The 19,229-nt window shown below is 39.1% G+C and overlaps 1 protein-coding gene, 1 long non-coding RNA gene and 1 other non-coding gene across 4 annotated transcripts; 1 reads left to right on the forward strand and 2 right to left on the reverse strand.

The window, feature by feature from the left end:
- Positions 1 to 897: 897 nt before the first annotated feature.
- On the reverse strand, positions 898 to 970 carry TRNAA-UGC (transfer RNA alanine (anticodon UGC)). The gene has a single exon. It is a non-coding gene; the product is annotated as a tRNA-Ala (tRNA).
- Positions 971 to 7,378: 6,408 nt separating this feature from the next.
- On the forward strand, positions 7,379 to 8,284 carry LOC133905463 (uncharacterized). Its single transcript, XR_009907614.1, has 3 exons — positions 7,379 to 7,520; positions 7,619 to 7,747; positions 7,833 to 8,284. It is a non-coding gene; the product is annotated as an uncharacterized LOC133905463 (long non-coding RNA).
- A 2,620-nt stretch (positions 8,285 to 10,904) lies between these two features.
- LOC133904724 (uncharacterized) lies at positions 10,905 to 18,229 on the reverse strand. Of its 2 annotated transcripts, XM_062346228.1 has the most exons (8): positions 18,086 to 18,229; positions 17,800 to 18,007; positions 15,768 to 16,015; positions 14,811 to 14,984; positions 14,544 to 14,700; positions 14,290 to 14,429; positions 14,157 to 14,192; positions 10,905 to 12,219 (listed from the first exon to the last, which is right to left on the reverse strand). In XM_062346228.1, exons 2-8 carry the CDS (start codon positions 17,915 to 17,917, stop codon positions 11,332 to 11,334), a joined length of 1,761 nt encoding a protein of 586 aa, XP_062202212.1. In that variant the 5' UTR covers positions 17,918 to 18,007; positions 18,086 to 18,229; the 3' UTR covers positions 10,905 to 11,331. The 2 variants fall into 2 exon arrangements, with proteins under 2 accessions (XP_062202212.1, XP_062202213.1); XM_062346229.1 differs by lacking the exon at positions 14,811 to 14,984.
- Positions 18,230 to 19,229: the final 1,000 nt, after the last annotated feature.

Raw genomic sequence — 19,229 nt, forward strand, 5'->3', positions numbered from 1 at the left:
AATTTATCATATTAAACTTTAATCTAATTTAAAATATACTAATATAAATTCATACTCACTAATTATATACTAATATTATCATTAGCTGAGCCATGTCTGCATCCCATGAGCCTGACTCTATAGAAACACAATTGCAATCCGTTTCCCAGAGTTAAGCTCATACAGTGATTTTACATCTAGTTAGCCAGACACCAGAGATGGTAAACACCAAGATGCTACATCCTATGAGTCTGGTTGGAGCATATACACCCAACCAAATATGCCTTAAGGGCATGAATAATACGGTGCTTATGGCCCTTAGACAAATAGAGTATTAAGCACTTATATAAAAATTATAATTTCTAATACAAATAAAGACTACAGATATTTAAAGACGGTTATATATCTTGTTAGTGCTAATATAAATATCGGTGCTTAAATAAGTACATTATCCTCCGACTAAATAGCTATGCTACTACAATTAAAAAAAACCAATTTTTTCCATAACTATCTCTTCTAAACACCATATTATACATGCTATAAAAGAGAGCATGTGATATCATTTGTGCCACGTCTATAAAACCGTTAGAGAAGAAGAGTAAGGATTGTTGTTACTCAGCTTTAGGAGATAGGGACTAATTTGAATTTCGTAGAGAAGTTTATTTCTATTAGATTATAGATTATAAAATTTTGTAGTATAATTTAGCTTATAAATTATGATAATTGGTTTTTAATTTAAAGTTAAAATTTATAATTAGAATAAAAAAGAAACATAGCCTAAAAATAACTGGTATAAAAGAGAAACCAAAACTAAACCACCGGAAAGGTTTGGGGACTAAAATGACTATTTTCCCCCTTCCCTCGATTCCAAGGATTTAGCCGTGCAACACGCAAAAAGAAAAAGACGATAGCATTAGTTGGAGATGCGGGGGATCGAACCCCGTGCCTCTCGCATGCAAAGCGAGCGCTCTACCATTTGAGCTACATCCCCCGAGCGATTCTTAACCCTTTGGAAGTTTATCTGTGCTATATACAACATAACACTTCGGCCCATTATGCAGAAACAGAAATCCTCAATCAAACCATTGATAAGAGAAAAAAGAGTTGATTGGAGATGCGAGGAATCCAACCCAATTTATAACTTCTTGGATATTATGATACTTTTCCGTGGCACACGGACGAGACGAATTTCGATGGAGTTTAACTCAGTCTGACATATTTTCAGTTAACTCTTTTTATAAGGTTCTAGTGTGAGGAGACGAACCAATTAGAAACAACCTAATATGTAAGCTTAAAATACAGCTAAAAATAAAAAATATTCCTCTATACCTTCGTAAAAAAATTCTTTTAACAAAAGATAATTTGATTAAAAGATAATAGGTAAGGAATCAGAATTGTTGCTTTTATTAAAAAAAAGAGACAATTAATCACATCTTCTATGATTGTCGTTTTACCCGGTCTATATGGTTCATAATAAAGGTGTATCAAATCTTTACCTACCGCGAAGTAATCAAATATGTTTGAGAATTGGCTTTGGGTATTAATAAAAATTTAAAATCCAATATATTGGCAACAACAACCACTTTTTATTAGTCCGCATGACTACGCAGAAATAATATTGTCTTTAACCAAAAGGAATTTATTTCTCCATTGCATGCTATTTTTATATGTTTACACTAGCTTCGCTCGTAGTCTGTGTTACACCGGTAGGAGCATCGCGTGCTACCTACTACGGCAGCGGCATGTTTGAAACGAGTGTCTTGGTAGCTCTTCAGCCGGTTTGAATGTCAGTCTAGATACGCATTGAAGTCAATCTTAATAATCATGCCTAAGAGTTTTCGTTCTGACTGGTTGGTTCTTTATATGGCTTTGCCATTTATTTTTATTTTTTATTTGTTCATGTTAGCTATGCAAAGGACATGAGAAAATTTTTATGTTGTATCACCATGATATAAAGTTAACAGCTAATAAAGCTTTTCCTTAAAAAAAAACTTTCCCTAGCTCCGGTAAAAATCGATACTGGAACCTTCAATTCGAGTGTGAATACCGCTGCTACAAAATCCTCAGGATCCTAGACTTTTCATAATCCTAGCAACAACGCCATCGATGAAAACAGACAATAGAGCTTAGCACGGCAAGATCGCCCGATGTTTCAGGTCATTTTGCAGCATGGACACTGTAAGAAAAAAATCGTACGCGGGAAATTTTAGTCGGAATTGTTTGAGCACAACTTTGATTCAACCTGTCAATATTATAAATTTTAGTCGGAATTGTTTGAGCACAACTTCGATTCAACCTGTCAATATTATAATATACGTACCTTGATCTCGTGGAAAACACATCCTAGGTACCAGTTACATACTGTTTTCTCTCTTCTTCCTTCGTCTTTAACTGTCCTATAGAAGGGAAAGAAAAGGGTATTTAAACCTAAAAATTCCAAATCTTTTAGTCTAGCAACCATCGCATTAGAACATTAATTATTGAAAGTATTTGATAAATTATACGAGCCATAATTAATAAATAAAATATTCTTACATCGATTGGTCCAACGACAACCGAGAACGAGACAAGGTACAAATGCAGTCAGTAATACATGTTCTGCTAGTTATATCAGACATGAACACTGACGTGTTGTCACAATATTGTTTCAGAAAAAGACACAGGAACAAAGAAACAACAAATCAAATCAGGACTGATATGGTTGATGTGTTATTCCTAGCCAAAATATCTTAACAGATTAACTAACTAAGGCCACACACGGACTAATGCATGGCTGTTCTAACATCTGAAAGGGCTTGCAAAGTTGCATCGTTGCAAATCTTACAGGTTGTGATGCAACAATTCGTCACTTTCTTCATGTTAAAAGATGAAAGCAATCATATGCTCTCCTCTGCTCCCATCAAACCTGCCGTTAGCCCATTACTCAACTTTCCCAACTTGAACATCAGGCCTCGAGCATGGTACGAAATCTCTACCCCTATGAACTGCATTCCCTTCCGGTACGAAATTTGTCCTCGCTCCAATCCGCTCGTTGCTTCCCTTCGCTCCTTAGCCAAAAGCATGTTTCGTCCCCTGGGCTTCATGTTTTATACAGGCATCGTCGAATCTTGGCCATAGGAGGGACAAGGTATTGTTCTCCCAATAGTCTTTATTCCGGCCTCTATTTAAGATATGCATTCAACCATTCATTGTTACAAGCCATGTTTATTAAGTGACCATCTAAAGGAATTAGTTTGGTTGTTTAAATGCATGCACAAATGCAACTTCTAACCAATTCATTCCATTTAGTTGATTTGTTCCTCGTCAATGCCCTAGGAAAGGGCACATTAATCAGGTATGAATTAGTAGTTTGAGCAATTGTAGCTTGTTTCTTTCATACTATGTAATATAAAGATGAGTATTGGTTTTTAAGTGCGGAGATTTCAAGCCACTTATCATCTTAGAAATGGATTTGGGTTCCATTATTCAAATTAAATGTCCCCAAGCTTAGAAACTGGTCTTTCACCTTCATAAGGCTAGATCAAAAGTGTGAATCACCTGGTTTCTATTGCACTTTGCCTATAGTTTTATTTTTAATTATTTCTTCCTAACACGTTGCTGTCATACCCCACCTATTTTGGATATCAAGATCTTGGATCCTAAACCTTCTTGATCCTTCAGTCTACATAAGACCTCTCATTTAGCCAGTCTATACTTTTTTCATTACTTTGCGAGAAGAATCTGGACTTGTAATAGTCTAGTATTTTTTTATAATTCCTCTAGGGACTAAAAAAAGACAACATATACATCGCGAGACTACTCAGCACTGGATTAATTAAGGCCGTATTTGTTTCAGCTTTTGATTCTGGATTCTGCCCTTAGAATCAAAATCTGAAATAAACAAACTGATTCTGGAAAGCAATTCTGAGAATCAAAAGCTAGGTTTATAACTATAATCCAAAAGTTGGTCTAAATATGCTTTTGTGGATTCTTAGTGGTGATGTTCCGAGGCTGATAACAGTATTATACATATTATACACTTCATTCACATCAAAAACTAATCTCACAATTAGCTTTGGAGAAGCAACTTTTTAAAATTCGCAACCTAGAATCAGCTTTTCCAAAAAATCACAGCTGAAACAAACAAACCCTAGGACTAGCCGACCTCCAATGGTCAAATGTTTACCTTTCTAGCTACTCAGTTTTTTCTATAATTGAAAATTATGTTGGGTGATCGTTCTAGAGAAAATTCAGTTGGATGATGATCGTCTTCAGTTTAAGCAATATCCAGTTCTGGAACACATGTGCACATGCATTCAGCACCACAGCTAGGCAATCGAGGCATACAGATTTCTAGCTGGATTACGCTACATGATTCTAATTTTAATCTAACCGTGATGATGTGCTGACTGCTGACATAGTTCTTTCTTCAAGCATAAACTCCCAAAGCTGATGACAGAGTTTTGACAAGAGGAACAGTAAAGGTTGACACTGTTTTGTCTGTGATTTCTCTTTTTTGTTTCTCCCTGTGCAGATCGTTTTTAGTTGAGATTTCATATGGTGTTTCACCGCTCAATGATTTTTTCCCACAATTTCTCTTGGCCATTTGAATCGCAAATGAAGTGAAACTGAAACTCCAAGTCTCCAACACGCAGGGCTACAGAATTCGTCTAGAAATTCTCTTTTTTAGTTCTCCCACCACAGATCTGAAATTCTTACAGTGATTCTCCATTGTATCATTTGTGTCCGGGATTTTTTTTCAGATTTTTATCGTCGCGAATTGACTGTGAAATAAACTAGAATACAGGTCAGGGGTGGTTGTGTAATACCCGAGAATGCGAAAACTCAAATGTTGATCGGGGACCCACGAGAATGTGAAATTTGACTTTTGAACCGTTGCTCGGATAGACGATCGGAGACCGTGGATGCATAGATCTCGTCGATACATTTTCATTTTGCTATCTAACGTCCCATTTGAACACTTGGTGAAGCCCTAATGAACCCAATAAATCTAGATCATTGGTTGAAAAGAAAAAAAAAGCTAGGTGGGATCTTTCACCACCCCGATCCCAACCCATTTGGCTCAAGCACCCCGACTCCAAACCCTAGCCACCACCGGTGGTGCCACCCTGCTAGCCATCGCTCCCCGACGCTGCCCCATCGGCCATCCCCCTATCGCCCCACCCCTTAGGATCACGGAGACCGACTAGTGAGGGTGAATAGACGGTTCTAAAAACTATCTATCAATTTAATCGATAAAGATACGAAATTAAAATGATCGGTTCCAACATATATAAAATTCTCAAACTCTATGTCTCAACAAAGTAACTAATTCTATATCTATGTCAAGGTTTGCAACCTAAGGTGACATATAAGCAATTATGATTATAGAAATATAAATTACACAAGATAAATTGTATGAAAGTAAATATCACAACATAGAAGTAATGAGAGATAACACCCAAAGTTTATCCCGTGGTATTGGTGATTTGTCGATCACCCATAATCCATGTTGAGATGGGTTCAAACTTTTAACCGCTCCTCTATCAAGTATGTAATTCTCACCACGAGAAGAGGCTCTCCATGAGCAACTTGATCTTGAGCCGATTAATCCAATGAACCACTCACTACCTCGATTCCATTAGAGTTGCACTTTACCTCTCCAACAAGTTATTCCTCAATAAATTCATGCACAATCCTCCATGTATCATCTATGAAATAACCTACTAACAATTTTGAACATAATTGTTAGTCCATATGTATTGTCATTAATTATCAAAACTATACTTAGGGGCTAGATGAACCTTCAACCCTGCCCCGTCGGCCATCCTGCACCACCGTGTTGCCGTCGTGCCTCCCATCACAGCTGACCGCGCCCAACTGCTACTGCTACCGCGCCTTGTGCTGTGCTTTGTGCTCTATTGTGCTACTGCTGTTGGCACACAACAGGGACAGAGAAGAAGGAAGAGCAGGGAAGAGAAGAAAGAAGAGGAGGAACAAGGGAAGAGGGAGGAAGAAGAAGGGGGAAAATTGGGATTTCGCAAATTTGCCGAAATTTGTCATCGATTTGTCTTCTCTGTTGCAAGGGTTGTTGTGCTCCGAATCGCTCTGGGAAACATGTTCAGCATCGGTAAAGGCAAGTAAATGTAGCAGATGGCTACACTTTAAATTGTTATTCTATTACCTTCATCTTTTAATTGTTGCACTCTCTAATAATCTTTTAAATTCAATGTGAGCATATTACTTCTGTCCACATTCTGAAGATTTGATGATTTCATAGATTATGAGGTCAAAGTAGTAGAGTATGTTATTTACTTGTAAATATTCATACTCTTCGTGTGCAATACTTGAAGTATATCCATATATTGGAAATTGTTTCTTTCGTTTGTGCATGAAGCATATCATGAGCTCGACATCTTACATAGTAAGTTTGGTCACCATACTTAGTCGCGACTGTACCAGTACAACGCCGTATGTTATCTAAGAAGGGGTACAATGCGTACCCTTATGTTACCCGTGGAATGGTAAGGGTGAGGAAAAATATAACATGTGCATCCATACACATGCTCATGGGAATATTTTATCTTGGAAATTATGCTTTTTAATTATGATTAAGGCATGTCATATATATCCGTCTCATACATTGGAAATTATGTCGTGCATCATTCGCGACTGTACCGGTACAGCATGGTATGTTACCTGAAAAGGGGTACATTGCACACTCTTACATTGTCCATGGAGGAGTAATGATAAGAAATAGCATGACATATGCATACATTTGCATGCACGTGGATGTCTTTACTTTAATTGCATCAATGTCGTTCTTATATTTTGAGGAAGTCTTTAATACCATTATGGATGATACTGCTATGTTGAATCGTAGCTAATAGATGATAGTATGTGGTTGTTGTGGTATTGTCAGGCTTAGTTATGTTTTCTTCATATATTGTTAACATATTCAGCTTATTATCTTGTTAAGATTAATGTTAAATCAAATGTAGCTAAATAGTTTGTTAAAACAATTCACTTACTGAGATTTTCGAATTTTACACTCGCTATCTCTCCAGGTATATCTTGAGGTGATGACATGCATATGGGATGGGTAGCTGCACGTCGTTTGCACAACCACCATTAACTTTTATTAAATCTTGTTATGTTGACAGATGATGACACTTAGCCATGTTGTGTATGTTTTGACCCGTGGTGGCCTATATGTTTGATCGAGGTATGTCCCTCGTTTGCTAGTATTTATATATTGCTAGTGTACGGATATATAAATTGTTATTTTTTTTCTGTGTGGTGATTGATTGATGCATGTCCCTGTTTGCTAGGATTTATATGTTGCTAAGTGTGCGGATACATAAATTATTTTTTTTATAGTGACTGATTAGTTATATCTCTAGTTATAAAAAAGATGTTATCGAATCTTTCTTCTTTGATGAGCTGTAGGTAGGTTTTTAGTGACACCCCAAGTTTGTGGTGGTCCGTGTGCGTTACAGGTCGTTACCTCAAATACCGGCCACCCCAAGTCTGGAATTCTCTTCTTTCATCTCCCTCCACAGGTAACGGCTGAGCCTGAAATTTTATGTGCTTATCCAACCATTCCAATGTGTGTGATTTATTTCATATTTTTTCTGTGGCTGTTTGCTTGGAAACAAAGTGAAATAGGACTATAGGAGGTCCAAGTGTAAACAGCTCCTATGGCTCGTTCATTGCCGGCGCCTACCTACGCTGAGCTACTGCGTGGTGAATCCAGTGTCTGCTTCGCAGAGATCTTATTGTCTCTCAGGTAAATGTTGTTTAAGCTCAGCTGGATTTGAAGTTTGCAGAGCATTGACAGTTCAGTTCACTTAAGAAATAAGTCCCATTTGCAGTCATCCAGCTCCAAACAACATGTGGCATCCGTTACAAATGTGGACTAGTAGTAGCTCTACTCCAAGTGCCCCCATGTTACTTGAGTATGTCATGCATCTACCACTGCGGTCCAAGAGCAAAAAGGCCAAGAATGTTCCAACGATTGCAAAGGAGGAAGGCAACAAGAAGCTCGGCAATTAGGTAACTTGGCCAACTGATAGCCAGTCAAATCTGTGGAGTTGAGACAGATGGTTCTTGGCCAACCCCTCTTCCATGTGGAGATCCACTTAGTACTGCATCGTTTACTCTTAATCGAGCATGGCATTTTCACTTGGTATATATGTTCAACTATCTCCTCATACTCATGCCTGTAGAGTGAACTGATGAGTAGCCAAGCAATAATCCCTCCCACTGCAGAGTTGAGTCAAGAGTAGATTTGAATAATGAATTGCATATGTACTGTCCGATCTTACTCCAGACTCCAGAGCATGAGCATGCTATCTGTGTATGATACGTCTGTGACCTACTGGCCGTACATCGCGCACAATGACGATCTGAATGTGAAGCTTGCTGCACTATTGTAGTGTACGCACAGCCAAATAAGATTTTTAACTATCCCAACTGTTCTCCAAGAAGTGGATGTATGATCTGATCACATGACAAGCCGCAGCTTAACTGATTGATAAAAACCCCTCAAATTCATAGTGCCCGACATCACCAAATACAATCATTAGTCAAAGATGAACTTCACATGGTCTGCATTTAGGACCCCATCTGTACTGAAATGTGCATTTGACCAGATAACTGTAGACATGCATGTATGCATGCTACTGCTACCTGACGGCAATGTATTTCTCTCTTTCTTTCTTTTAATTCCTGTGTGTGAAAGGAAAGACTTGGTATGTACAGATGTATGAATTATCGATCATTTAGGGGTCTGTTTGGATTAGATCTGACTAGCTCAAGAAAAGGAGGTGCTAGCTGTGATCAAAGAGAATCAAACTACACTAGATTTTTTTTCCCTACAGAAAATAAGAAATTGATGCAGATCTCAGGGTGACATGTTCACACAGCTCGGCCATACGTTTCATGCATGGCTAGCTCGCCCTTTTGCTCCACTCCACTACCAAAGATATGGAGAAGGGTAGCATGTTCTCTGCATGTTCTTGGGTAGTGGAAGTAGCATAATATATACAAGGTGCAGTCACTAACACTCTCCGATCGAGTCCAAACAGACACGAACACTCTTACATCGATCGCCCCCCTGGATCTACTACTCCCACACATGAGTCACAGATGATGGTTCTACGCAGCAGTGCGGTCATGAGCGCCATGCTCTTGCTCCATCTCCTCCTCCTCCTCGTCCTCCTGATTAGTGCGAGTGCAGCAGCATCACCGACGACCCTGCCTCCTGACGTCGACGACGACGACGACAGCAATCGTCCCATGGCCAGAAGGTTGCAACCAGCCGCAATGGCCACCAACACCTTCCATGTCAATGGCGTCCATCAAGGGACGACGCCGGGGGCCAACGCGAAGCCGAATGTGGAGAAGAAGCCCGCGCCAGGGACCAGATCCAATCCCAAGTCAGCCGGTCCATCTGAATGACCAGAAGCTAGCAGCTTATTCCTCCTCCTTTGATTCTCTCTTGTAGCTAGCAGCAATCTTTTTTATGTGTCATTCTTCTCATGTTGTAGGAAGAATACTAACATGATCTGATAGGGCAAGTATGAGCAGGTAATTTTAGTAGTGCATAGCTAGTGCTGCTAGATCATAAGTTCTGTGATGGAATTCGAAAAATGTGACAATTTGTCCCCATTGTTGGCAAGTTGAGACCAATATGTGCATGATGCTAACTCATTTTCTTCCCCTCACCATTGTTGGCATCCGACTCACTGAATATTGCCACTATCTAGGAAGCAAAAACAAGGTAAGTTTAGTTATTATGTTTATATTTCTGTTATACATGATTCGCTCATTTTTTTCAGAACAGGTTATCTCCAGATTTCATTACACAAAGGTAATGAAATTACAACCAGTCTCTCCATCCGATCCAAAGTATTTACAGCAAAAACACACCACACATTTTGAACGACCAACGTTACTAGTGCAGCACCGAGGGCTGCCTCCTAACCAAAAATTGACAACGAGACCAACTTATAGCCTTACCAGGATAAACATGACGGTTCCTGACATAGCACAAAACGCTAGCGACACAAGTTGAAGTTATTCAGGTTATAACACACCAAACCATAAATGCACAAGACTTCACGGACCCTCTTGCTCTCAACAACAAAGCATCGACAGCCCCACTAGATGATCTCGATGATTGCACCGGCTGGGACACACTCTGTTGTTTGCTCCTTTGCGACCAACGCCGCGTCATCGTCTTGTTTCTTGGGTTGGAAGAAGAGCGTCATTTCCTGCAGTGTCCGCGTTCCAGTCACCAGCATATCTTTGTGCTGACCGCCAAGGAGACTGTCCAATACCGAAGAAAAGAGCATGCACAACGCACAATCTTAGTAGGAGATCAAACTGGTTTTTTTCAAAAACTACTCTATTCCTTATTCTCCAAATGACCCAGATGAAAGCAATTAATCCCATTATATAGAAAGTTTCCTAGTGGGGAGGAAATGTTGGACCCAGAGAAAGTACTACTCTATGCATTCTAGCCTACAATTAACCCCAATAACTAAACCAATCAAACTCCGCATATATTTGGCCATAGTGCATCTAAAGAACAAATGTTCGTTGCTCTCATGTTAAAAAAAAACACATTTGAGTCTCCTTTCCATTTCGTTCTGATAAACTTATCTTTAGTAAGAATGACATTTTGATGCACCAACTACATAAAAATTTTGATTTTCAAAGGAATACTTATCCCATTTAACATCGTATAACTCTCTGTAGCAACAGATAACCTGAGTCTACGCAAATCACATGGATCTTTACCTCAACAGACTACATAGACATTTGCTTTATTCATAAAGGTCAAGTTTGTTTATTTTCAACTCTTTGAATCACCATCCCTTCTCCAGACTAACCCTTAAGTAGGAAGCAAGTGAAGAAAAACAGCAATTTTGCACCAACCGTTATAATAAAAATGATAATAAATAAATTTGAACAGGAAAAATATTTGCAGTTCACATCATATCTATGAGACTATGACCAGTAAGTTCTACAACTCTTTGATCCCTAAAACTGTTCTAGCATTGGGCAACACTTAAGCAACAATGTTACTGTCACTATTGTTTGCCTCGGGACTAATTAAGGGGAAGTGCAAAAAAAGGAAGTAACTACTTCACATGACCAGGAAGAGTTAAAACAAACTCCTCAGACCAAAAGGAACAGTTATACACCTCAAAAGCCACATGCCTATTCTACAAATCTTTCCAATTCGTGAGCATTGATCCTGCTTCGATTGCAGGACCAGTAAAAGCTTAATACTCGGGGATTATTGTTTAATATACAAAGTTAGCACAAGGTGCTGCCTTTAAAGCCTTGATGAATGCCGTTGAATCACTGTCGTTGCACAGATGGAGATTGCTGCACCTGCACCGGTGGGAAGAACCCAATGCCTGATGATTGAAAGAATCCAGTTGATGTCGGCGTCTGCTGTGGTGCCTGAGGAGACTGCTGTTGCTGGGGTTGGTTCTGAGCTGGTGTAAGCGGAGGTGGAGGCGGTGGCCCACTTGGTCTTGGAAAACCTGCTGGCAGAATGTTAGACAATGGTGGCGGAGGCGGCATAGAGCCGGCCATCATTGCGAAAGGTCCCATTCCGATCATTCCTCCAGTACTTTGACCAAATTGTTGCAGAAGTGGTGGCAATAGAGATGGCAATGGTGGTGGAGGTGGAAATGGGCCAGGTGCTTGATTTGGTTGTGCTGGTGGTTGTGTGCCTCCAAGAGAAGTAGGTACTGCTCCAATCTGTCGTTGCACCTGTGTCAATTGCCCAAAATAGGGAGGAGCAACCGTGTCACCTGCCTGCACGGATTTCTCAAGCCTAGGCCTCTTTTCAATCTGGAAGCCTGGCGGTCCTGCAGAGAGTTCTCCAGAAAGAGATCCACTATTCATGGAAGCAGCTTGCTCAGCAACAAAGGATGAGAAAATGGAGGACAGCACCTGCTCAGGTGCTGACAAAGATGCAAGCTTATCTGCCATAGCTGCTGCCGTTTTCTTGGGCTCATCACCCACTGCACTGACTGCCGTGGGAAGTGAGGTTGCTGGATGCAGTGGTTGTAACTGGGGAGATATTGGCCTTACTCCTAAACTCTGCATCATGGTAGCTGTTTGCTCTGGAGGAGTAATCATGAGTGGACTAGAAATAGATCCTGCACCATTCATGACAAGGGCACCACCATGTCGTTGTCTTAGTTGCATGGCACGTTCAGCCTCTATTTGAGCAACCTGTTTTGGCAATTAGGTCAGGGATTAGCCAGATATCACTAATTTTGCATATAACGGCTAAAGCACGATTACAGTTACAGAAAAGATATTACAATATCAGATATGATGATAGTTACCAATACTAAAGAATTGTGCCCTCATAAAATAATTCCAGCAAGAAGTTCACAGGAATGAACACTACAATTAAGGATCAGCGATAAGCAACAAAACATATGCATGTCTCCATCACCAGAGGTGCATTTTCCATTTCAAGAAAAAAAAAATAGAAGGAAAATGAAAACAGACACATTTTGGTATCAGCACATGCCCATCGGACATAGCAATGCAAGGGCCAGACTGGGACCCTGGGAGGATGTGAAGACCTAAGGCCTGCATGGCTGGTGCTGTACAGTGAAGCAGTCTAGGTGGCCTTTTTCAAATTAACAGGCTTAAGTTGGAATCAGGAAGTAGTCTAAGTGCGCAGTGGAAATGCCATGGGGTGGCCAGGTTGCAATAGGAGCTAGTACGAGGCATATTTGTGTTACAGGGTGCTAGGTGGCTCAGCTAACACATGTGCCGCTGCTCGCTAGTCCAAGTGGCATTCATTAAAACAAGAATTTGTTAAGTCTAGATTCTTTTATTAAAACTTGCATGAATTTAGATTTGGAGCTAGTAGCAGTGAGATGCCAATGGGTAAACATTACCCATGCAGCCATACCCGCATCCATACTCACAATATTGATAGGGTATGAGTCACGATAAGAATGTGACTGTCATGGGGTATCTCATGTGGCCCAAATTAGTTAAGTTAATTAGATTTGAGTTATCTTTTATTAGTTGGAAAGTTCTCTAGATTGGTTTGTTTCTAGTTTGAGTCCTAGTTGCAATTGTTAGGGGAAGCACTATATAAGCTTGTCTATTCCCAAGAAATAATCATGGAAGAAATTGCAAGCTACCTCCCCGTCCCCCTCTCAACCCTGCCCCAGTACATATGGCAAAGCAATATTGATGGGAGATGGGAGCAGATGCACAAAACGGACCAAAACAACTAGACCTATTATAATAGTGCCACAAAAGTTGTGGTGAGACGTGAGCTACATGAACAGATTAAGAGCTATGCTACCATTGCTATGCACCAAAAAGATATTAGAATACCTAAGAGAACTAGAAAGCATATACAAAATAATAAAAATATTTTTTTCAGGCTAGGACACTGGACACTTCTGTTATGAGGGTTGGTCCATTCTTTGTTTCAAAAGAACAAATAACAAAATGGAAAAACGTCCGAGTGCACAGAACAGTCAGATCACACCATAGTCCGAGCAGCCCAAATGGAAGTAAGCACACCTCAAAAGACTGGCTTGGACTTCAGGCGCACCAAGTTGTTATGATCATTGACATATATGTGCAACAAACACATACCAAGCAGAGCACAGTTGGTCTGCCTTCCATCGCAAAGGCAAATTATGTTAGATTCAGAAGTCATCAGCTATCCTATTAGAGGATTAAGGATTTGAGCAATAGAACCATGTTAGTGCTTCTCTATCCATCTGTCATCTGTGCACGTGGCCATCTGCTGCCACTCTTTTCTAATTATTTTATCACACTATTCATCCTGAACGTGTGGACACAATTTCACCAATGGTATGCCATTGATAACGAACTCTATTTATGCCTACATGTCATGCAGTACCAAGAAAAAGAATGGTGCCCAAAACTTCGATATGGAATAACAATAGCTGGAGCAAGGAAGCAAAGCATCATAATGGGAATACTTAAAGATCCAAGAACATGCTCGGCATGTATTTATGACCTAACAAACCCCATTTAATTGGACATGAGCAGTAAAAACATCATAGGATAGAATGATTTAGGCCTCTAGGGCATGTTTTTGCAAGGAATAACAACAAACGAAAAGGACGATAACATGCAAGAAAACGTAAAAGAATGATTCTTACTTGCAACTGATGGCGAAGAAGCTCCGACTTCGACTCCTGTTATATAAACAGGAAAACATATAGTTTTGAGAAGCATGAGGCAAATGCAATTGAGATGGAACATTCGGAAGTAATAAAAAAGGGTGCTCAAGACCTGTTCACTGAGGGCTTCTTTTAATTGATTGATCAGGGACATCCTCGCTGTACCGACACTTACAAGTTGTTCAATGCACTGCTTTAGGGTTGTTTCCTGTTCTTGAAGGTCGGAAATCAATGATGATGCTGGCTGAATACCTTATGAAAAAGAAATACAGGCCAAAATTGCAGAATGCATAAGGATGGTGTCAAATTTCTTCAACAGCAGATATCCATAACACTAAATAACTAGTGATCGAGCAAAATCCTTACCATGGGTACAAGCATCATCTATATCTTTATTTATCTTCTCCAAAACACCAACAATACTCTTGCATTTGTTCAAAGCTGTGTCTTCATCAAAATGTTTATCAAGCACAAATTGGTATGCAGTTACAATCTTTTCAGGCATACCACCAACAGTCAGTTTCTACAGTAAAAGATCAACAATAAGAAGGTACTCTCATATCCAATTCAATATGTTAAATCCACTCACGTACAAGAAAGCAAAATTGTACAACAGGATAATAGGCAAGTTACTTTTACTATTGTACTGGAATCCTTCCGTGCAGCTTTGGAATTTGAAGAGGGATTAGAGCTAGGTTTTGAACTATTCCCATTGTTATCCAATGTAGGAGGGTTGTCACCAAGGATGTCATCTTTCAGACTTTCAATACGGGTCCCAAAAACCTTCCTTTCACCCCAAATTCCTATCTGTAGTTCCAGAAAACAACAAGATAGAAACACTTCAATTTTTTCAATTTTGGACTTGCGATAAAAAAAACTAAGTAAATGATTAAATTTATCATCGGTTGTTCCATAATTAATCTAGTCACAATGCAGTATGGTGTCCTATTAGTGCACATGACTCCATCAACTTTTGCAGCAAATTTCCTTACAGAGTATTGACGAAGGTCCAAGCAAACTATGAATAAGAAGCCCATGCAAATATTTATACACCTAAAGAACACAAGTGGAACAAAGTCTGGATTGCTGTTTCTGGCAGCTGACTACCAACTTACCAAGGAAAACAGTCATTTGAGAAAACAATACAACAGCAACAAAACCTTTGAATCCCAAGCAAGTTGAGGTAGGCTATAGATGAAACCCAACAAGAGCTACCAACGAGGAAATGAGGCTAGAAACGAAAAGGCTATTCACTTTATTAATTGGTCCCACTCTTGTATGACTTTTAGCTCACATTTTATGTACATATATGTCAAAATCTAATGCACCATGCACATGACCATGATCATACCTTCAAAAGACATCAGAGCAAACAAATATCAGAAATCCAGAGAAGTATACCAGGGGAATAATATGATAGTCAAATAACATAAAGCAGCAATAGCATATGACTCCAATAGTTTGCTATACCAACTAAACAAACAACAATCATGAGTACAAGGCACTAGGAGTATAGGACCACTTTAGAATAAAAGGAGTTGCTGGGCTGCGAAGCATTAATCATGTCACAGTGAAACAAGAAAAACTTACTAATCTCGCCACCACTTTCTTTCCTTCCTCTTCCCCATTTTCATAGACATGTTTCAGTGATCTAGGTAGAACCCTCCAGAACTCATTCACGTATTCTCCTCCCTTACGTTTGCTGTTTTGCAGGATATCATTTGATAGATACAGGAATGATACTTTCTTATCCTTCGTTGCACTATTAAACTGCTTTTCCCATGTGTCTACTACTCTTCTGGCTCTCTTGCGGTGAAAAATGCACCATTGTGAAAGCGCTGCATAAGAATTAAGGAATACAAAAAAAAACACTATTGCAATCTAGATGCAAACTTACAAAGGAAAACAGAAAAAAGAAACTCTGATTAAATTTGACATTATAAACAGCCAGAGGAAATGAAGAAATAAATAAATAATGTGGTCATATACTACTTGAGAAAACTGGATTAAATAAAACCATATTGTATCAAGACATGATTAAAGCACACAAGGTATAAACCACAGAATTGAGTCTACCAATATGAAATAAAATGGAAGCATACTTCCCAGGTTAATATAGGTTCCATCTTTGAAGCCTACCTACCATGTAGATTCCCATTAGAAAATGGGCCACAGTTTCAGTCATTTCATCCCAATTTGCTAGTGAGTGCTATGTTAGATGTCAAGAAGCAGAGCATGTTTTGAGCCCCAAAAAAAGTGCAACAATGTGCATAAAGCCTAAGGTTGAGTGGTGGAGATCAAGGTAGGTGAGTGTAGATCAAAGGTCCGGATTAGCGTGGAAAGTTAACATGGGGTGAGAACATTTGCTTCTACAGGATATGAATTGTTAGTATGTAAGACATTTCCAAGAGTCACAACAACATTTGCCGTATATTTCACCATGTCCGTGCGTTGCAACGAAAACACAAACATTGGACGCGGTAACATCAAAAGCACAAACTCAAGATATGGAGATGTGGATGCGCTATGGGAGCGCCACCGAACGAATACATCGGAAGCAATGCCGTAGTTTGATTTCAGATATGATCCCCAAAAAAGGAGATTATTCGTTAATTTCCCTCCTAATTTTTCATTTATTTTTATTAGTAAAATAGGTCTCATATTTGGGGCCGGTAACGACGCATGGAGGCTAGATGATGAGAGTGGATGGCAAAAGTAGGTAAATTATTTGAATTCTAGGGGTTTTTATTAGATAGGAGGAGAGTAGGAGAAGAGATGACGTGGGAATCAACTCGTGTTTTATATAGTAGAGATATACCACATACTACATGGACTTCCTCACACAGGATGCAAGAACAATAACATGGAAATAATCATATGATTCTCCTTATCAAAGTGCAGCATATAATTATTCTGCTCACTTAATTTGGTAAGCTGAAGAGGATAAAAAAAATACATGCATGCCCAGGCAAGCAAGAGATATATATAATTAAATGTAATGTAGAGTCCTAGGAGTTCCTGTCATCATGTGCCATTTCACAAAGAGAACACCCTAAAAAAAGACAATGAAAATAATCTTTATAACAAAAAAAATGGAAACCAAGCTTCAGCAGTAAACACATGAAAAATCAAGTGCAGCACAAAGCTAATTAAAAAGAATTGTACCCTCACTTTTTTAAATCTATAATGCAGCAAAAGAAAACTATTTTTTGGAACAAACTGTCCAAGATAGACACTAGAAGTCTAGAAACAAAATACTTGTCAAGAAGTACAGAGGCATAAATCAGATTATACTACAGATACACTCATATGAATCACATTCAACCACAAGAGGAAATATTGGTACCTTCTACCCATGTGACCAGCAAACTAACAACAACACAACAAGCATTATATGGAACAAAACAAGATGGCTATAAACCAAGAAACAAAAACAGCACAAGAAAATTGTACTTCGAATGACCAATGACATCGCCTGGCCAGTTCTACTCATAGACATTGCAACTTTGAAATTTAGGGCTTTACTCGATACTAGATTAATCAAAACAATAAGACAGAAAGCAACGGCTGGATTACCCGAACTTGCAAGCGTGCAAGAAAGAAACCACCGAGAAAAGGATACTCTGGATGCTCGCCGCGGAGCTGTTGAGCTTGTCGAGCTTCTCTGCCAGCCTCTGCTCGCTGAAGGAACCGCCGCCGCCCCCCGTTTCCGCGTTGGCGTCCGCCTTCGTGCCCGCCATCACGAAGGCCCCGCCTAACTCAGCTCCCTCGCGGAGACGCCAAAACCCTAAAGAAATTTATGCTTCTTGGGAAAGCAAGATCGAGCCAATCTTGCGCAGAAAAAAAATCAGAAAAGTCGCCCAAAATCAGAAATTCGCTTAGGGTTTGGGAGGGAGAGAGATTAGTACCTCGGTAGCGAGCTCCTGAGCTTGACTCTGCCGCCGCGGAGAAGGGGAAGGGGAAGGGGAAGGAGGGTGGAAGACGAGAGGGTTTGGCTTTGGGGCCGTTTCCTCCCGTTCTTTGTGTAGGGTGAAAACGGATCGGTTACAATATCTGTATCATACTTATTTTCATATTTTTATTAGATTCGAAATGAACATAAATAACTTTGCATACTTATTTTCGTATTTTTATTAGATTCGAAATGAATACAGATAACTTTGGATATAGGTATGAACGTGGATAGTCTCTAATATAAATAAAGAACGAACACAGTCACTGATATTTTTTAAACAAGAAAACCTCTTAAATTGTTTAGTAGACTTATAAAAAATATCTAAATACTTATGATTACAAATTTAATAATACTTAGATATTTAAAAATACAAATTTAACATATCATGTCGTAAATTTCACTGGATAAGAAGAAAAAGGAAGTTGTATACAATTAATTGATGCACAATAAATAGATACATAGATATAAGCCATGCTACCATATGAGATCTCACATCAGTAAATTTATCTAACAGATCCAACATAACCAATTACAAGCAAATCAAAAGGCGCAAGCTTGATGCTCTCAAGTGGTTAACTTAGCATACTAATCTCTGTCTAACCCAACAAGAAAGGGAGATGCTTAGCTCATATCATGCGCATTGAACAATGAACATTATCTATGATGCTCTTCACCTCCATCAATGCACGTTTGCTTCGATGATTAGTGAATGTGGTTGTACTCCTTATCCATCAAATAATAAACTTAATTTTGCTCCTTATATGTCTCATCAAGATATAATTTTTTTTTAGTGTAGACGATGTATCCGTTAATAGCGAGACGTATATGGTAACTTTGTCAATCTTTAAGTTTTGTATCTCTAGCCTTTAGTAGATGTTATGTAAGGATATGCATGTGATGGTGTGACTATATGTATGCATATATGAGTTGTATTGGTGCTTCTTAAAAAGAATGCACATTTGTAACACAAGAATGCCACATCCTCGTTATTTGCGAAACACTAAATTTTGGTCGAGAATTTTGTAATACTTGAAAATATGCAAATTCAGAAGTTGACCGCGAGACCAACGAGAAGTGTAAATTTTGACTTTTTGTTC

The sequence above is a fragment of the Phragmites australis genome, chromosome 22, assembly GCF_958298935.1.
Source record: "Phragmites australis chromosome 22, lpPhrAust1.1, whole genome shotgun sequence".
NCBI classification, from domain to species: domain Eukaryota; kingdom Viridiplantae; phylum Streptophyta; class Magnoliopsida; order Poales; family Poaceae; genus Phragmites; species Phragmites australis.